The sequence below is a fragment of the Abrus precatorius genome, unplaced genomic scaffold (genome assembly GCF_003935025.1).
Source record: "Abrus precatorius isolate BTA unplaced genomic scaffold, Abrus_2018 Scaffold2, whole genome shotgun sequence".
In the NCBI taxonomy this organism is placed as follows: Eukaryota; Viridiplantae; Streptophyta; class Magnoliopsida; order Fabales; family Fabaceae; genus Abrus; species Abrus precatorius.
The window spans coordinates 7,508,048-7,527,972 of NW_020874362.1; the positions used below are offsets into that span (position 1 = coordinate 7,508,048).

At 30.5% G+C, this 19,925-nt stretch overlaps 1 protein-coding gene across 1 annotated transcript; it reads right to left on the reverse strand.

Annotated features, from left to right (window-relative positions):
• Nucleotides 1-6,085: 6,085 nt before the first annotated feature.
• Nucleotides 6,086-9,607, reverse strand: LOC113857722 (aspartyl protease family protein 1-like). Its single transcript, XM_027489878.1, has 10 exons — nucleotides 9,148-9,607; nucleotides 8,577-8,707; nucleotides 7,974-8,209; nucleotides 7,662-7,886; nucleotides 7,425-7,560; nucleotides 7,267-7,340; nucleotides 7,091-7,190; nucleotides 6,930-6,987; nucleotides 6,616-6,687; nucleotides 6,086-6,485 (listed from the first exon to the last, which is right to left on the reverse strand). Exons 1-10 carry the CDS (start codon nucleotides 9,374-9,376, stop codon nucleotides 6,235-6,237), a joined length of 1,512 nt encoding a protein of 503 aa, XP_027345679.1. The 5' UTR covers nucleotides 9,377-9,607; the 3' UTR covers nucleotides 6,086-6,234.
• Between the last annotated feature and the right edge of the window lie 10,318 nt (nucleotides 9,608-19,925).

Below are 19,925 nucleotides of genomic sequence, written 5' to 3' on the forward strand. Positions count from 1 at the left end.
ATTAGGTTACCTGGTTATGGGATGACACATAATTGGACCAAACAAAGTATATTCTAAGAGCTCCCATATTGGAAGGATAACTTAGTTTGCTATTGTTTAGATGTGATGCACGTGGAAAAAAAATGTATTTGACAATATAATGAATACTGATCGAACTAAAGACAACGTAAAGGCAAGGCAAGATTTATGGATGACATTTCATCGAGTGATGAAGAAGGTATTCTTGAATTATCAGAGTAATTGAGGTAAATTAAGTAGGTTTGTTAATTTACTATATTTCTATGATTATTTATTTTTAATTATCACTAATATTAATCATATTCCATTAGATTATGGTATTCGTCTTTAAACATATATTGTATTTGATTCAAATATGGCAGGTTAAGGTAAGAAGGGTGTTGCTCAGCGTCCTGATCGTGGTAACACTTCTTCATCCACCGCTCTTACTTCGACTTCCACACCAGTTATAGTGCAGACCTCCCAGGTTAGGGGGCAGGAGCAATTTATTATGGTGTCCAATCCTGGGTATATTGCTTTTCTCCCTCCAATACAGCGAGTTTCACACTCTGCACCGCCTACTACACAGGCCACACAGTCACCTTCTACATAAGGCACAAGAGAGGGATCCACTATTGTCCCAGTTGTAAGTGGGCAGCAGTCATCACAGATTCATGCATCATCGAGATCATTAGATACTTTGAGATATGATGGATCCACTTGGTAAGTTTCCTTCAAAGTATACCTAACATTGTGTACTTTATGTGAATGTTATAATAATTATTTTATTTTATTGTGTTATCAGTTAGATACCACTACAGAAACATCTCCACCAGGTCACAGATACCATTAAAAAGATGTTTGATGTGCCTTACATAAGTTTTGCAAATGTGCCAAAGGATACAAAGATAGAATGGTTCAAAGATTGGAAGATAATAATAATGTATTAATTTTAACTAAGTATAATTACATATGACTGTTTGTACCTCTTTTAATGAAATTGTGTTTATGTAGGGCAACTTCTCCATTCCTCCTCAAGACAAAAAGATGATTTTCAAGGCCTGGAAGAGTCGCACTGCCAAGCAACTAAGACTACACAGAGGCTCGTCAGGACCCTTCTAGTGCTGATTGAATAGCACCTAACTTTCTTCATGCCTTGTAGGAGTATTGGGGTACAGATGAGTTGAAAAATCTCTTCATAAAAAATTAAGACAAATAGGGCACTAATAAGGGGGGATCACTGCATACTGGTGGCTCAACGACTTTGGTTGGCACTAAGGCGAACTTGGTATGAGATTTTAAAATTTATTTTACTCTATCTATAATTTCATATTTGAGATGCGATTTAATTATAATTGCAGGAGAAGTTGTTGAAGAGGCCACCTACGCATAGAGAGTTGTTTAAGGAGACATACACTCGCAAGGGAGACAAAAAACCTGTGGGTTGATACACGATCTCAGGCCACATATGTAAGTCACTCTTATTGATACTATATGTTATTATTAGTGATTTATTAAATAGTTCTCTAGACTAATATCTAATTATCTTAACTGAACTGTAGGATGACTATGTTCAAAGCCTTGAGGAGACAACTTCTCAGGATCCAGAGTCAGTTGAGGAGGATGTTATGTGGTCACAGACAGTGGGTAGCCTTTATAAAGGTCGGATTATGGCATGGGGGCGCTTTGCAGACTCCATGTCCTCTACATCTGTCACCGGATATGCTCTTTCTCTTGCACCTGAAGAAGTGAAGGACATGGTCTGCACTCAAGTTGATGCCCTTAATGAAGAACTCCAGAAGCAGAATGAGGAGATATGGAAGAGTAAGGAAAGTGCATGGAAGAAAAAGTGGGCAAAGAAAATAGAGAAGAAGATAGAGAAGAAAGTAGCATCGAGGATGCAAAGGGAGGTCTAGCAGCAGATGGAGCAACAACATAGGCAGATGCAACAGATGCATGCATATTTTGAGCTCATGAGAGTAAGTAGCTCCACACCTCTTCCTCCTCTTCCACCAGCTCCAGCACCACCAGTTTTCAGCTCCATGCATCATTCCTCTTCCGACTCCTCGTCTATTGATGATGATGCTCCTTCAGATGATGATCATACATATTATTCGTGATGAACACTTGTATTTTATTTTTAACATTATTTATTTAGATGTTCTTGTCTTCATTTGTAATGACATTTAAATTTTACATTTTATAAATTATTTTTAGATTTTTAAATTTAATTTGTAGTTTTTATTATATTTATAAATTGTAATAATAAGGAACAGACAAGAATAATTATGTATATAAACAAAAAATAACAAAAATAGTAAAATATATCATAAACCGATTATAGACAGATTTTTTTTGTCTATAAATTACAGACAAATTTTTTTGTCTATAAGTTATAGACAAATTTTTTCGTCTGTAAGTTACAGACAGATTTAACAATCCGTCTTTAATTTTTTACCGATAAAGATATTATAGACAGTTTCTATCCATCTGTAAATTTATCTATAATTTCAAAATTCATCTGTAATGGTTCCAAAATTCATCTCTAAATTTGTCTATATATACAGATTTTATAGTAGTGATAAACTTCTTTGTCAAATATTTTTTTGACAAGTACAAGAGACTTTTTTGAGTCTGAAATACTTTTTATCCTTTGCTTTTTTGTCTTTTTGTTATTTTGATATAATACTTAGCAATGATAAAAAAAAATTGTTCTTTTATCTTTTCTAAATAAATTTTATATTATTTTACTTGATAAAAGTTTTGCATTCATGATAAACTCTTTATGTGTTAGTGATTTAAAATGTTTCAAGCTTTGCATGAATAGTTTCTATTTAAACAAACTTACTTTTGAATTAATCTTTGCAGTGAGACTATTTTCTAAGTTTATCTTGCCATGTGTATTGTCTTTTAAGATATCTTACTTCATAGTGATCTATCATTTAGCTGACCGTGTGATCCTTATTAACTGTTTTGCTGTATCATCTTACAAATGCTTTTGAAACGCTTAAGCAAACAAATTAATAATAATATATTTCATTTGAAATAAAAAAATTAATATATCAAAACTTAGACTTTTAATTATTTTAACAGTTTACTTTAACAAATTTGATATTAATTTATTTAAATCAAAATTAGATTAAACTTACATTTGAAACTAAATTAATAAATAATAATGTAAAAATTGATTACATTAAATCATACTATTATTTCCTTAAATTATTATTCTGTAATAACCCTTTATGTTATCAATTTCACAACTTTATTGATAATAAGACTATTCAACTTAACTTTACATCAATAATACTCTCTCATAATTTTCTCATACATGATTGTTTGTAATTTTTCTTCTTATTTTGTAGGGATAACTTTATGATACCAATGTTCAATTCTTAGTTAAAATTGATTATACAATTGCCAAAATATTTTTTTGTTTCTTTTAAATATGTATTTATCAAGTCATTTTCTATGCAAAATATAAGTTAAAAAATTATGTCATTAAATATATTTATTTGTTTCTGCATAATAATCACATTTTTACATTATTCGTTTAAGCGAATCCTAATTCGTTGCACTTTGGCCAAGGTGGCTTAAGCAAACACCACATCCGCTTAAGTCGGATCAATTTTTGCTTAAGTGAATGATAGGATTTTCAACCATTGCTCTTTATCTCAAATTTGCTTGGTATGGTTTAAGCAATCCCCCTTTTTTTTTTAAATGCATGTGAGTTTGCTTAAGCCAAACTCACTTGAACAGATAACTTTAAGCCTTCTTCTATCTCATTTAAGTGAGTTTTACTCATTGTAAAGCAAATTTTTTTGTCTCTTAAAGCATAGTTTTTTTCACCTAAGCGAATATTACATATTTTTGTTTAAGCAATATAGAGTTTGCTTAAGTAAAAACAGACTACAGGGTCATCTTTGCACTAAAACTGCAAAGGATCTATATCTTAATAAGTTAGGTTGGATTGATTTTTCTTGTTTTTAAGATGCAGACTAAATTGTCCTAATTGAATTATGAATGGTGTTAGTTTTGATTGATTAATTACGTTAATATATTTTAAAAATGTGATCTATAAAATTTTAAATTAAATTAAGAATACTTCTCAATCTTTATTAGAAAAATTTTAATTTATACTCAAATAATAAATCATTCATCATGAATCACTTTTAAAAATATAAACATTTAAAAATATACAACAAAATATATCAATATAAAATAACATTTTAATTTCTTTGATATATAACCATGTCAAGTTCACTAGGTTACAATTTTTCTTATAGATTTATTGTGATTTTTAGAAAAAATTGTTATATTTAATTTAATTTGGGTCAAATTGATTCCATATGCTTGACCTATGATCACTGCTTGTCGTGTCTTGTACCGAACAACACGACAAGAAGACTATATTTAGTAAAATAAGCTAAAAGTTGTAAAAAAATTTAGTTGTGAAACTAGTTGAAAGTTATTAACTTATAGTTAAAAACTTATAGCTGTTAACTTATAAAATTAAATTGTTTGGTAAACTAGTTGTACAACTAACTAATTTATGTTAAAGACTTAAAAAGACATCTAATATTTAAATTAAATATAATTTATTTTAACACATTTTATTAATAGAAGTGATATTATTCACTCAAACAATAATTTTAATTTATTTTTAAAATTATTAATTTTAACATGTTATATCAATAAAAATTACATGAATTGATTTAAATAATTAATTCTTGTAATTTATTTTCTTAATTTTAAAAAATTATTTATTTAGTTGATCTATTTTTATCTACTAAAATATACTATTAATTATAAATAATAAAAAGATAAAAAAAAGAGGAAAAAAAGTGAAAGAAAATACTGTTAAAATGAATATAACAAAATGAAAATAAGATTAATGTACTAGGCTTTTAACTGATAAGTTATCTTTTTTTTAAAATTAAAGATAAAAATGTAATAAAAATATTGGTAGTTAATTTTTTAAAAATTAAGAGTACGTTTGTTTGCATTTTTAATTTTTAAAAAGAGTTTTCTCTTTTTAAAAACAAAAAATTACATGTATTTTTAATTTTTAAAAAGAGATGCAAACAAACATATTCTAAGTGTTTCTTTAGATGGTTTTTGAAAAACTAGCTTTTAAAAGTTATAAATTTCTTTCATTTTGTATTTACTAAACAACTCTACAAACTTATTTACTTAATCAATAAATTGTAAGTTCCTAATCAAGGGAGAAGCTTCCTGTAGTAAACATGGACTAAGTTTAGTTGTGTTATACTGATTATTTTTTAAGTCAAAGACCATAAGATGTTCCTAAGTTCAAAGAGTTCATAGACAAAAGAAAAAGTTTAAACTGTTTTTTGCTGAGTTCGTAATTTCTAATAGCATGAAATTTTGCAAGATAAAGCCCAAAGGATATTATAGTAGTGTGTTTGACTGGAAAGAAATAAAAAATAAAAGAGAAATATTTTTAATGTTATAATTTTTTATAATCTAATTTAAAATTTTTCTTTCTATTCTTTTTTGTCATAAATTCTATGATTTAAGAATATGTTACCCGATAATTTTTAACTTAAAAGTTACCTCTAAGGGTTAAAAAATTATAAAATTATATAAAAAAAAATTAACTTTAAACTTAATTTTCTTTTTTTTTAAATTCTAGAAATTTCTTAACTTCAACCCATTTTCTTAATTGTAAAAATATGTGAACTTAGTTTTTAGAATCTTGACATAGATATGGTTCCCAGGTACGAGTTCCGTCCCAGGTTGCGCGATACGGAAAATGGCCTCGCGGATTGATGTTGAAAGAAAACCTTTTATTTTACACGCCATAGAAATTGTTAACCCTTTTCATTTTCTTTTTACCGTTAAATGCACTTGCCTAGATTGACGTTGAAATAAAACAAATCTTCCAAAATATAAAATTTATGAAATGAAATCTCAAGCTTTCAGAACAATAGAACACTGAAGGCAGCTAAAATATGCTTCCTTGTACCCCACATGCTAATCAAAGCAAATTATAACATGGAAATATATATCTCCTCCTCCTTGAATAAATAACAGAATAATAACTTGAGTGGGAAGGGAAAACATATAGCTGACATTTACAGTGTGTTATATCATGAGAGTAAAAATCAAACATATATTCTTCTTCACTACTATACTACATAGAACAGAGCAAAAGGAAATGTATTGTAACTATCAACATGTAGATCAAGAATATGAGCTAAGGTTTACCATAAACTACTACAAGCCCATTACAAATGAATGATTATAGAATATGTAAACAAAACAAAATACAAGAAATTCTAAGCAAGTTGGAAGTGAATTGTGGGTATAATGCGATGATGGTGATGCATTAGAACTTTGAGACTTGTATTTGGACTTTCTTGTTGAATCAGTGGAAGGGTTATTACCAAGCCCAGCAGCGACAGCTGGAGGCACATTATCTGAGTGTGGTCTTTTTGGGATAGCTTTATGGTCCTCAATGTCATAACCTGTTTATGGGCTCAAAGTATGACCATTTGTTTCTTGGGAATTAAATCTCAGAGGTAAGGCTATTAAGTTTCAGCATATATAAAAACAAATTGGAAGATTAGTAACCGTGAGAGGGAAATAAACACTTACAATCAAATTTTTTCCATCCCAATATGAGCTTTTCACGGTCAAATACAACACGGTAACCAGTCATGAAGTTTTCTGCAATCAACATCAAAAGCTGAGGGGTAAACAATCATAATATTATTTGGGAGAACAGTGCATGAGAATGAACATATATGAACCATCACGCATCATTTGGACACCGAGTCACTGATAGTAAACAAGCCCGCTTATATTTTGTTTGACTTAATTCTTCAGCTTGTCCCTAGCTGAACCTAATTCACTTCTGGTTTATAGAGCATATTCAATCATATAGTATTCAGAAAGTATAAGAGACTTACGTCCAATTATGTTCAGCTCAGCACTCTTGACAACTGCTAGACAATATACAAGTTCGCTCTGTAAAATGATAAGGGAAGGAACATCTTAGTTACATGTATATACCCAAAGGTAACAATTGTCGGATACATATATTGAAAAGGAAGCCAGCTTGAACTACTACCTGAGTAGAGATAATAATTATCGGATCATAAACAATAAAATGACTTCCACCTCCCATAGTTAAACTCATACTTGGAATCAGACTAGTATTTGCATCAGGACTGTACATGATGAGAAAGAAAATTTAGCTTTGAAAGAAAAACTAAAATGAATAACAAATAATAGTAGTTTTATGACCTCATATCATAACAATATTCGAAAGGGATTCTTGAATCAGATGGACGTCGCCTATCTTGTACTTGGGAATGAAACTGCAAAATAAATGCTATGGTAAGATTTGTCTTGAAATAACATATAGTTAATAGTAAGCAGATTTAGTCCCATTTGGAACTTACACTCTCAGAAAGCCTTGTATAGGTAGGATCAATCAAATATGTAAAAGAGGTCCCAGAATCAAAAAGAGCAGCGAATTCCACATCGATTAGAGTAGTGCCTACACGGACTTGGGTGACTGTGACATTATAGGTAGGACTGTGGAATGTATCCATGCATAAGAGATGTTATTATTGCAAACATTAATAGTACTTCAAATTCAGATAATCAGAGGCAAGCAACAGGGAATTACCACTTACTGTGATGGGTTCAGATTAAATGGAGTCTCATCTTGATCAAAACTTCCCTTGTCCCCAAAACTTATCCTTCCAATGCCATCCCGTCCAAAACACATGGAGAATGAATCTGCTGTAAATCCTTCCCTTGATAACATGCTAGGAACTGATATTTTCTCCATACCTAGCCCAAACAAACCGTTGGGAGCAGCAACATCTAAGAATGATCCACTCTGAACTTGTCCACAGCTGAAATACATGTATTGCACTATTATTGCTACTTCTTAGATGAATAATTGAGAAAAAGAAAGAACGTAATTTAACAAGGAAACTAACCCAAATATGACATTTGCCTCAACAAGGTCATGGTGACTATCTTCTTTTGTTAAGTGCAGAACATCTTCCACTAGAATTCCTGATGTAGATGTTTCGGCAGAGACATAAGAGACCATATAGGGGCAGTTGCTGAATGTCCCGAGGCATTGGTTGCGGTGAGTGCACATGCTGTTGTTACAAGTGACCTTCTTACTCGTTGAAGATCCATTAGGATTGTATATATTAAGGTCAAAATCCTGCTACAACAATGAAGTTTACTCAAAAAAAGAAGGAGCAGCAAAACAGAAGACACGAATATCTAAAATATAAGAATCATCTTCCTCATTCATACAAAGCTCACTCTCAAAGATATTTTTCACTCAAGATTAAAAAAAAGGAAAAAGAAAAGATAAATGTTAGAAAACACGCTCTTTTCAATACTCCAACAAATTAAAGACCTACAAACAAATTATCAATTTATAAAGAATGTGTTTAAGAGTGTCTTAAAAAGGATTGCATTTGCTACAGCTAACATTCTTCAAAAGAAAATAAACAATAGCCAAGTAGAGGAAAAACTTCATGATCATAAACAATATACAATAGATATAACTGAAGAGAGCATACCGAAGCCAAGGCTGAAGCAAATGCTGAGCCATCAGTAGCAGCGCATCTGGTGCAATCACAGGGTACCCAGAAGAGGTCGCTTCCCGTATCAAGCGCCACCATGAACTTCACTCCCGGTGTCCCTAGTTGAACTGTTGTATAATGCAAACTGTATGAATCTCCAGGAAAAAAACAAGAAAAAGAAAAAAAGATAGGGTTAAGGTTAAAGAAAACCAGCATTCAATTTCCAAGAAAAAAAAGAGAGAAGAGACTAATCAAGACAGTTTCCTAACGATCCAATCCAATCAATTCTTTCATTTTTCTCATTTTTTCTAATTTAAATATTAAGTTTTTATCGTAATTTTTTTCTTTAGAAACGAACAGACTTACTAAATCATAAAGAAGGGTCAAATTCAAGTATAAATCACACGTAAATACTTTCTTCTTTTCTTTCAAATTTGAAACTTGAGCCATTACCCATCAAACCATTCCCTAAATTATTTTCAAGAAATTATTAATTTAATATTTTAAAAAGACCATTTCGATAATAATAATAATAATTGAAGAATGAAAAGGAAAAGAACAAGCATACAATCCAAGGGAGCTGATGCGGAAGGTGGAGTTGCCATCGGAGAAAGCGAGTCCGGCGTCGATTTGGGAGAGCTTCCGGCCGCGGAGGAAGCGATCGCGGTCGGCCAACTCGGCGTAGTACTCGACGCTGCCTTTCTCCGGCGGCGAGGGGATTCCGGCGGTGGCGTGGGACCACTTCCTGACGGGCTCGGAGTAGCGATGGTGCATGGTGAAGGTGTAGACATGTCCATGGCAATGGCAACGGGCCAAAAGGGAGAGAAAGGACACAATGAGGAAGGTGGTTCTGCAGAAACTGAGCATTTTCTTCTTCTTCTTCTTCTACAGCGCCAACAAAAGCCGCATTGAAATGACGGAGGGAGAGGAGCGTAGGGTTTGGTTTGGTTTCACTGTAACTAAAGAGAGTCTTTGGGTCATGTGATTGAGATCTTGAAATGAATTGAATTGAATGTTGAAGAAACAGTGTTACTGTGTGTCTTTGAGCTGAGTTTTATAATGTGAAAATGAAAACGTGAGTGAGAGGGACCCATGCCCATGTGAGTGGGTCCCACCACAACACTTTCATTTTTGACAGTTGGTGACGGTTGCCAATTGGCATTGCAATGCCGCCTCCTTTCCCCTTCTCTTCTTTCTTCTTTTAATTGTTATTTCAACAAAAATATATTCCTTAGTCTGTTTGCATAGCTTCAAATGCAGTGAACTGAAAATAAGGGTACATAAAAGTATGAATTTTTCAGTTCACTTTCTTAGTTTGGATCCGTTCAAATTAATGACTATGATTCAATAATTTTATGGGAGCTTGCCATTTTTATTTTTATTTTTATTGCCTTCAAAGCCATGAAATCCAACATGAGCTGTAAAATGTCATAATGAGTTAGAAAAAAAAAAAGAAGTAAAATAATGCAGTGGATCTCCAAAGTCATACAAAAACTTTTTAAGGGTAAATTAAGTGTATTATTACTATTACATTTCAATATGTCCAAACACCGTTATATATCATTTGGTTTCGTTCTTGTATATTTTATGAGATAACAAAAAAAAATTGGTTAACTTATTCTCTTATCTAAGAATATGTCAAATGAGTAGAAGAAAAACACTTTAGTTTTTATGTACAAGAACAAGAAAGGTACTAAAAAAATCATATAAATTATAAAGGGATAAAACTTATAAAACACAATTTGAAATTATGGAAAAAAGTGATTGAATATAGATTAAGAAAATTTATAAAAATGTCGATAATCAATTATAAGTTTTATGGTAAGAAAGTCTACCATAAAAGTTATATATTTTTCTATAAAAATTGATAAAAAAAAAGTACTGTTATAAAGAAAAATGGTTTATATATAATTTATATTGATTTCGCAAATACATAATTATGTATTAAGATAAGCGTCATAAAAAGTCTTAGAAAAAATAATTTGTGTAGCATATATTCAACTATACAATATATGAATAATGGAGTAATTACAAGTATGAGAACTTCTAAAATATATCTAAATTTTTTTTATTGGGATAGATTTATATAAGCATTTTTCTTTTGAGTCTTTAATGATTTAATTTAGTTTTAGATGTGCTTACTAGTGACATACAAAAAATTATCTATAAGTGTATTCTTTTTATGGATGACATAGTTTTAGTTAAGGAATTAAAAGAATAAGTTAACTCCAAGCTTAACCTTTGGAATCGAACTTTTGAAATTTTAATATTTTTACTTGAAGAGGAGTAAAATAGAGTATATACATTGTAATTTTAGCAAAAATAATAAGATGATAATGATGCATTGAAAGTTAAAATTAGAGATGACATTATACTACAGGTCTCCAAGTTTAGGTACATAAAATTGAAATGATGGAGAAATTAAAAAAGATGTTACTCAAAATATAAGATGAGAGGTTAAAGTGGAGAAATGCATAAGAAATTATTTGTGATAGTAAAATACATTTCAAGTTGAAGGAAAAATTTAATGCATTATTTTACAACCAACTATCTTATATCATATTAGATATTAGATTTTGAAGGAATAATATAAGATAAAAAAGTGAATTACAAAAATGAGAATACTAAGATAGACGAGTGATCATACAAAAAATGACAAAATAAAAATATTTCTATACACAAAAATATTGGAGTAACATATTACAAAAAATTATAATTAAAAAATTGATTAAGATTGTTTAAACATATGCAAAAAAGATTATTGAAATTATTAGTGAAGAGAGTGGATAATATGTCATTTAGTTTATTGAAGAAGGAAAAAAAAACCGTGGTAAATTTGATTAATAGCAATATTTATAGAGATTACTAACAAAGCTAAAAAAAAAAAAGTTATTACAATCTGAAGACAAAATCATTACACAGTCACAAAGAAAAAGACAAAAAAACATAAAAGAAATATATACATTTAAATATCATTCATGCAATAAGGACTAAGATTTGATGAATAAAAAAATATATAAAAATTGAACATTAAATATAAAAAAAAGAAGCATTGGGATTCAACATTACCGACGTTCTTCTTCTTCATCCAAATAGTACAACAGAGCAAGGCATTTGCCATTGAAATTGGGTCTCGTCACCTTAATAATTTTTTTTATTCAAATTTTCAATGCGGTCAAGTAGTTTTGCATAAAAATATTATTACCCAAACCCAACTGAACCAACCCAACCATTTATAAAGTTTTAAGGTAAGTGGTCTCTCTTTCTAAAAAAATTATTATACGTTACATAATTTTTTTATTGATAAACATATGATTATTATTTATTAGCTTTTTGACTGCACAGATTTTATAAAATTAGTAAACTTTTATTTTACATGTATTAAGTTTTTATAAACAAAGATTAGACATTTAAAAAAAAGTGTGATTAGTTAAGCATATAAACTGTAAATTATATACGGGGTTGTGTGAATATCGAATGTATAAACCGGTGTTATTTACGTAATATTTTAATTGGTTGAAAGAAAAAATAATTATATTTGTTAGAAAATTAAAAATTGTTATATTATTTTAATTATATATGGATAAAACTTATTAAATTGACTTCAACGTAATGAAATTGATTTGTTCATGTTTGATATATAATTGAAATTTTAATAATGTATATGTAACATATTGAAGATTCTTTATTACAGTTACTTAAAAATTAATTGCTACATTAACAAAAAAAGAATTATTTCTATAACAATTAATATAAAAAGTACATTCACTATATATTTTAATTGATAGTGTAAAATCTTTTACACAAATTTAAACTCATAAATAATTCATTTTTTATTATACTGTCAATCTGTAACTATTATTTAATAATAATGTTGTGTTTAAAAGAAATGATGTTTCAGCTTCTGTTACATTTAAAAAAAAAAATATGTTCAGTAAAAGTATATTAAAGAAAAAGTTACAATAGTAAAAAATTACATTGATATATCGATTTGTTCACAGAGTTTATTAGATTGAACTCAAGGTGATATAATTTATTTGTTATGTAGTTAACTTTTTACTAGCCTATATGTAATATATAAATAAATAATGATAGTTATTTATTATAGTGTCAAACTCTCATAATGCAAGTGTTTAGTAAATAATAGTTAAAATTAATAATAGGATCGAGTCAAAGAACAATTTGAAAAGTAGTTATAGGAACTATAGATTCATGGATTTTTGCATCTTTAGGTACATAGGTATATTCAATCAAATTTTCTATTTTGTCAGCAGCAATTCAGATACAATCTTTGAGTAGAGACATTGGTGAATTTAAGAAGATTAGGGAAATTTCAGTAGAATTAGATTGAATAGTATTTGTGGTTGTATTCATGGTGCTAAAGATCTTAATTACTTTATTTGTAATGACTATCACACTTATCCTCCTTTTCAACAGAGACTTTAAGCTCTGAGTTAAATTAGGTGTTTGTGGCATTGTTACAGACAAGGGTGACTGTTTATACAGTTTCTCCGGAAGTGCCTGTTAGCTTTCCAGCCTATAAACCTTAAAGAACTCAAAATCAAATAACTGTTAAGCTTTGATACCATCATTGGGTGGGAGCCTTCAATATCATAACAAAGATAAAAACATATAGCACTTTCTAATACTTTCTGAGTCTTTCATTGGTTTTGTGGACAAAATCAGCAATCTGGTTTATTTTTTCATCCATCTTTTTCAAAAGCTTATTTTGGGCCAAAGAATTCTCAGCCTGCCAATTGAGAACTTCTTCAACTTGAGATAGAGCTTTTAAGGCTCCATCTGGTTGGACTTCAGAAGGGATCACTAAAGGTCTAGTGTTGACCTTAGTGACAGGATCTACTTTCCTTTCAAGGGAAGGAAATTATTCATCATACTTGAAAAATATCATGCAAGGGATAGGATTCTGAACTTTTTCGAGAGGAGAGGTGAAAGAATTACAAAGTTCTGGTGGAGGAGGCCATGTAATTAAGTCTGGATCACTAGGTTGTTTGGACAGAGTCCTTCTTTTTTCAAAATTTCCAGGGCTTCATAGTAAATAGGTAGAGAGATTTTTTCTCTCCTAATTCTTACCCATGGAGTAAATCCAGGGTCTTTTCTCTGTGGTTGAGGAGGTGGTTTGCAAGGCTTCTTTTTCTTTTTCCTTGAACTATCCTCATCATCATCATCTAAATCTTCATCAGATGTCTCACCAGAGTGCATCCAGCAGTCACAATCAGAATCACGCATTGAAGGATCAACATCCCACATGAAGTGACAATCAAATTTGTCAGAATAAATAGTAGATCCATATGGTTTGAAGCTGTATATTGGGATATGATCTTCTCCTGTAACAGGAGTGATCATCATGGATTGAAAACAATCTGTGGACTGGCTAGAATTGTCTTCTGGTCTTCTGAAAATTGTCCAGACACTACCATCTACAAATCTTCTTAAGTAACTTCAGATGACTGGATTGGTTTATCGTTTTTTTGGATCTTCTCATAGTTAGTTATCCACTCTAAAGGAATCATTTTAAGGAGTTCTTCTCTAGGAATTTATCTGGGAATCTGGAGAATAGAAGGGACATCACCTTCACTTCTATTAGCAATGACAAAAAGATTGTCATTAGTCATTCTTGGGAGAGGAAGGTTATGTGCGTGGTTTTGGAGCCTGTAGATCATTTGATGATGAAGTGTTGCTGACAGAGCTTCTTCTATCTGCTTTGCTTCAATGATTTGGATTTGAACCTTCAACCTGGTTGGAAGGGTCTTATCTTTCAAGACAATATTGTAGTTTGGAAAAATTGTCAAGACCACGCTTCCAGCATAAAGGGTGGTTAATAAGGTAGCAATCACAACATGCTCATAATAAATATAGATAGTGTCAAGGAGAACAATTCTGGCAGTGACAGAAAGATTTTTCCTACCATGTAATGATAGGACTAATCTAATTGCTTCAAAGTGCAAAAAAGTATATCCTTTAGTTCTCTAGTGGTCAATGAACATATTAGGAATCTCAAGATCAACGTACTGTTATTTAGGGGTGGCTTTCAGCTCACACTGGTCCATTCTGGTAGACAAGACATATTCTTTAATAGGAGAATTTTTTTTTAGGATCAGTAAATTTACCTTGTTTGCAATAGATTTTTTCCTTCTAAAGACATTGTACGGGCTCAGCATAGGAACTATGGATTTATGGACTTTTGCATCTTCAGGTACATAGGTATATTCAATCATATTAGAGTCCTCCTTATATAAAGGATGGAAAGCAGACTAAATTATTACATGATAAAAGTTTGGATAAGAATATGGACTTTTATAAAGATCCTTTAAGCAACCAAACAAAGCATAAATCTTTTAGTATATATGAATCACACTAAAGACATAATACATAAAGATGTTTTATTACATAAAGTTGCTTTATCAGAGATTCATCAGTCCTTGAAGATAGGCTCATGCCTAAGAGAGAGATTTGGATCATCATCAGTACCCCACCTTTTTTTATCCATTATTGAGTCATAAGGATCTTGAGAGTCCATTACTGTATCAACTGGTGATGATTCAGCTTCATCACGAATAATGATATGTCCTTCTCTTTCTCAATTTCCAAAAGCAAGACTAGAAGAGACAAGAGGTGGAACTACTTGTTGAATCTTATTCTATATATTATCATCACGAGGATCTGGAGGGCAAATGATGTCCATAGGTTTTAGATTTGTACAAGCGAAATTTACCTTGGTCATTTCTTCTTAGACTCCATTAATTACACGAAAATGTGTAATTAAATCTACTTGGTGAAAAGGTAGTCTTTCTGGTTTAGATACATCCTTTATATTTCCATATGTATTCCAAAACCTAACTTGATCCTGGGTATAAAGTAACTCAGAAGTTGGATGTTCAAAGTAAGGTCTGTGAATGATCGCCACGATAACATTTCTTGGAAATTCTGATGGTGGTAAATTGATCTCTTTCCAAATGGATAGTCTTTCCATTTCTGATTAAATGTCTTTTTTCCAAAGTGGAATAGGTTGAAACCAGGTTAATAGTTTCCACAAATGAGATGACTCATTTTGGGAATTATTAAGGAACTCAAATATTTTGAATGTAGGAAAAACTATGGGATAATGGAATAAGAGAGAAACAAACCATAAGTACCAAAAGTCTTCTTCAATCATTGGAGTTTCCATTAACAGGGCAAAAATATTCAGGTAAGGAATGTAACATCCTCTTTTCACTTTTCGATAATTTATGTTTTCTTTAATATTAAGTAGTATTATAATGTAATTAGATGTAAGTTTGGAGGATTTTAGAGGAGTTTTGGCGCAGGAAATCTCTCTCAGGTGAGATAAATCTCGCCTAGGCGAGATTGAGCATGCAGCAATACTTTGTTGCAGGGCTATCTTGCTCGCGCGAGATGATTCTTACTCAAGCGAGATAAGATAGATGTTGCCCAACTGTCACCTCGCTCAGGTGAGAGTGATCTCGCCCAAACAAGATGAGAATCTCACCCAAGCGAGATGGGTCCTTCAGGTGAGGACCCACAGAATAAATAGCATGCTCTCTGGATACCATCTCGCTAATGAGAGATGTACTAAATTTATTGAACTAACTTCTCATTGATGTATTGCTTTCATTGAGATCAAACCCAAATTACAATGTAATTTTCTTGTTTCTGAATGGACTTCCTCAATTCTTTTAGGTTTCTTTTCTACTCTGAGTAAGGATAAGGATCTGCCCGATTTTTATTTACACATATAAGACAAATATTACAATACCATGTCTTTTTGTTATGACTTATCTCTTCTCTGAATTTATTATTTCATTTTTCTGTAAAATATATGATATGATAGAAGTAGTAATTGTAGATATATTACCAATTGGTTTTTTTCTAAACAGAGTCTGGATACTTCGTTTTATTGGTCCAAGCAAGCCAACCATAAATTATTTTGAATTTTGAATAGTAATCTGGATACCCCCTCCAAAAAATAAAAAATCGATCGAATTGCACTTCATTACACTTCATGCTCCAAATTTTTTATGATTCAATCATTCTTTTTTGGTGGTGAAAGAGAAGATATCTCAATGGGGGGTAGAACAGGGAAATTCCGTATCTCTTGGTATTCAAGAGAACTTCCATCCGTGAACCTTGACCTTTTTCAAATATCTCTCTGTGAGCTCATCTTCGAGGTAAGGAGAGCTCTATTTTAGCGTTATAGTACAATATCTATTTATGCTCTTAGAGCACTGTTATGTGAATATGGTATAAGAATAGATGGCTGAGATATTTGTGGTGTGGAGTGTGAATGAAAATATATTTGTTTGATTGTTTATATTGATTGAATGTTTGGGCCAAATGACTGATATATGCTTACTTGCATTGTATGATGAGTACTTGATATGAAACTTGTTAAGTAATTTTATGAAATATATTTGAGTAAAATGAAATAAAGTAATAATGTTGATATCAAAGACTTATGGTTGGAATTGTATCAATGAATGTATGTGTAGAATGGATTTAGTCTGGAAGTGCTTTACTAAGCACGATCTTATGAGTGGGAAGAAAGGATAACTCTGAGAATGACTCTAAGAGTCAGATATGGATTTAATCTAGTGTGAATAGTTACAGAGATACATTGGGGTATAGATTCTGGAGACGATAAAAATCTGGGGGAAGCGTAGGGTGGTAAGCGATATTCGCGTATGTGTACACACTCTTTTTAAGAGCGAATGCATCACATGACCTCACACTCATTTATTGACTAAACTCCTAATTATACCTTTGCTAAGGGGGCTGATTATTGTACATGTTGTATTTGTGTGCATGAGCTAACCGGCAACTATTTACCTAGTTGAGTAAGACCTCAAGAAATGTTGGAGGCATCGGTAACTATGATCATAGTGCACTGGGAGTGCATATTAGAATGAGAGAATAAATAATAGATAATAAATTGTGAATGATATGTATTTGAATATGTTGCTATATGAAATTAGTGTAAATATGGATATGTTGTAATTATATTATAAATCATGATTTTGTGATATAATGTTTACAAAGGGATAGAATAGACGATCATTCTTACTAATAATTTCAGTGAATTAGGATGACGGAGCCTCAAGGAAAGATTATATTAATAGATAGTTCTATACATTTTAGATTAAATTATGTCTTTAATGAATATCAGAGAGTAAATTATTTTAAATTTGCTGTACTTTTAAAAAATGAACCTAGAATTTTCATTATGATAGAGATGAATTTCTCTTGTAGTATTCCTTTTGACTTTCCTAGTAGTAGAATACACCAAACTCTGTGTGTACATATATATAGAGGTACTGTTAGAACTCCGGCAGCCTCACTTATCTTTTTCCTTATCATGACAGTGATCATCTCAGAAGACCGATTTGATGGACCTTTGCGCAAGTTACCGGCACAGAGGTTAGAGCTGATTCGAGAGATGATTATCTGGGTTTAGATGGTGATATAGACTTGAAAGATCTAGCTGAGATAGAGAGCTGGCACGGGATTGATGAATAGGACTGATTTCAGTACTGAGTTATGATTTGAGACTGCTCTGGAACTTATATTAGTTTATGTGATGTAAATATTATTTTAAGCTTCTTGTATTTTGAAAAATGGTTTGTAAATTAGTATACTCAATCTTTAGAATACATGTATAGCCTTTTAAATTATGAACTTTGATTATGTTTAATAGAGCATTTAAAATTTTGTCATACCATTTATTATCTGAATAGAAATATTTGTACAAATTACTATATCGTAACGAAAATTTCATTAACCAGTCATAATAAAGTTTAGTATACAAAAACTTTGTATTTTACATCAAACTATAAAGTATAATATATACATTGTATGGAATAATGAAATAAAGAGGTTACAAGGAGCAGCTGGATGAAACCAAGAAAGTTTTGGTTTGACTCCATGATTATGAAGAGAGAGTGCTTGATAATGGAACATATGATTTCTGGCAAAATCTTTTATATATTCTGGGGTAATAAAATTTTCAGTTCTAAAATCTGGTGGAAACGTGTGAAGAAGACTATGGCTAGAATTGGCTTCTGTATTGTTGAGTGAAAAAATTAATGGATAAGACCAAACTGAAGTAAGGATAGAGATAGGCTTTTTTGGACGGGATAATAGATCAAAAACTATATTCATTTCTCCTTTAATATGGTTGATTGTAAAATCATACCTGGAAAACTAATTCTTTAATCTAAGAATTTGAGGATCAGGAAGCTTTTTATTCTTGGATTCTAGAAGTGTGGGAAAAGAGAAATTATCCATCTAAACTTCAAAATTATGTCCTCTTAAATGGAAATTAAATTTTTAGATCCTATTTTTTTCTACTAAAGCTTCTTTGTTATGATAATGTTTCTCTAATTCTTTGAATTATCTACTAGCATGTCCACGAGTATAGAAGAGAAAGTTATTAAAGAGTCAACTAGTATAGAAGAGAAAGTTTATATCTATCTATATTTATATATATGTAAAATTGACTGCACACTTACTTGTCACTCTATGCATTAAATTTTGAAACATGTAAAGTTATTTTTATATACGTGACTCTATCTACTTATTAGTCTATGTATTAAAATTTGAAACGTACATCTTACGAATTGAAATTATATTTTATTGCATTAAAATTTGGAATCTATAAAGTCACTCCTATTCACTGTACTTAATTATTACTCTACGTATTCACATTCGAAACATATAACTTTCGAATTTAAATTATATTTTATTCATACTTATTATCTCTAAATTATATTTAAAGAATATTTATTAGAATTGATAGGAACATCAATCTCACATTAGGAATGTGCAATGGAACAAGACTCCTTATCAAGGACAATCATTAAATTATGTTGGATTATATTTGCCAAAACCTATATTTAATCATAGTCAATTATACGTTGTATTGTCTAAAATAATGTCAACAAAAGAAATAAAAATACTTATTATTAAAGAAGATAACAAATATATAGAATATACAAAAAAATATTGAATATAAAAAAGTATTTCATAATTTTCCTCAGTGTAATTATATTATTTTTTTACCATATTTATATATTTTTAAATTTAAATTATATATTATATTTTAAAATAAATTAATTTAATAAAATAAAACAAACATGTGTAACGCACGGGCATATTTACTAGTATCTTGTAAAGTTGTGTTTAAAGGAAATAAATTATAGATTCATATCTTTTTTTATTTGGGCAAAATTTTAATTAGTTTAAGTGAATAGAATTAAAGTAAATCTTATAAAAATATGTATAATCACACACTTCAATTCGCTTAAATAAATTGCAATGCATTTTTCATTTAAG

What these genes read in the sequence shown, in the direction of transcription:
- LOC113857722 (XM_027489878.1), bottom strand. Translation starts at nt 9,376, where the DNA reads ATGGACATGTCTACACCTTCACCATGCACCATCGCTACTCCGAGCCCG. An exon ending in TAATTATTATCTCTACTCAG is followed by an intron (nt 6,988 to 7,090) that starts GTAGTAGTTCAA and finishes ATCATTTTACAG; the next exon opens with AGCGAACTTGTATATTGTCT. An exon ending in GGGATGGAAAAAATTTGATT is followed by an intron (nt 6,486 to 6,615) that starts GTAAGTGTTTAT and finishes GCCCATAAACAG; the next exon opens with GTTATGACATTGAGGACCAT.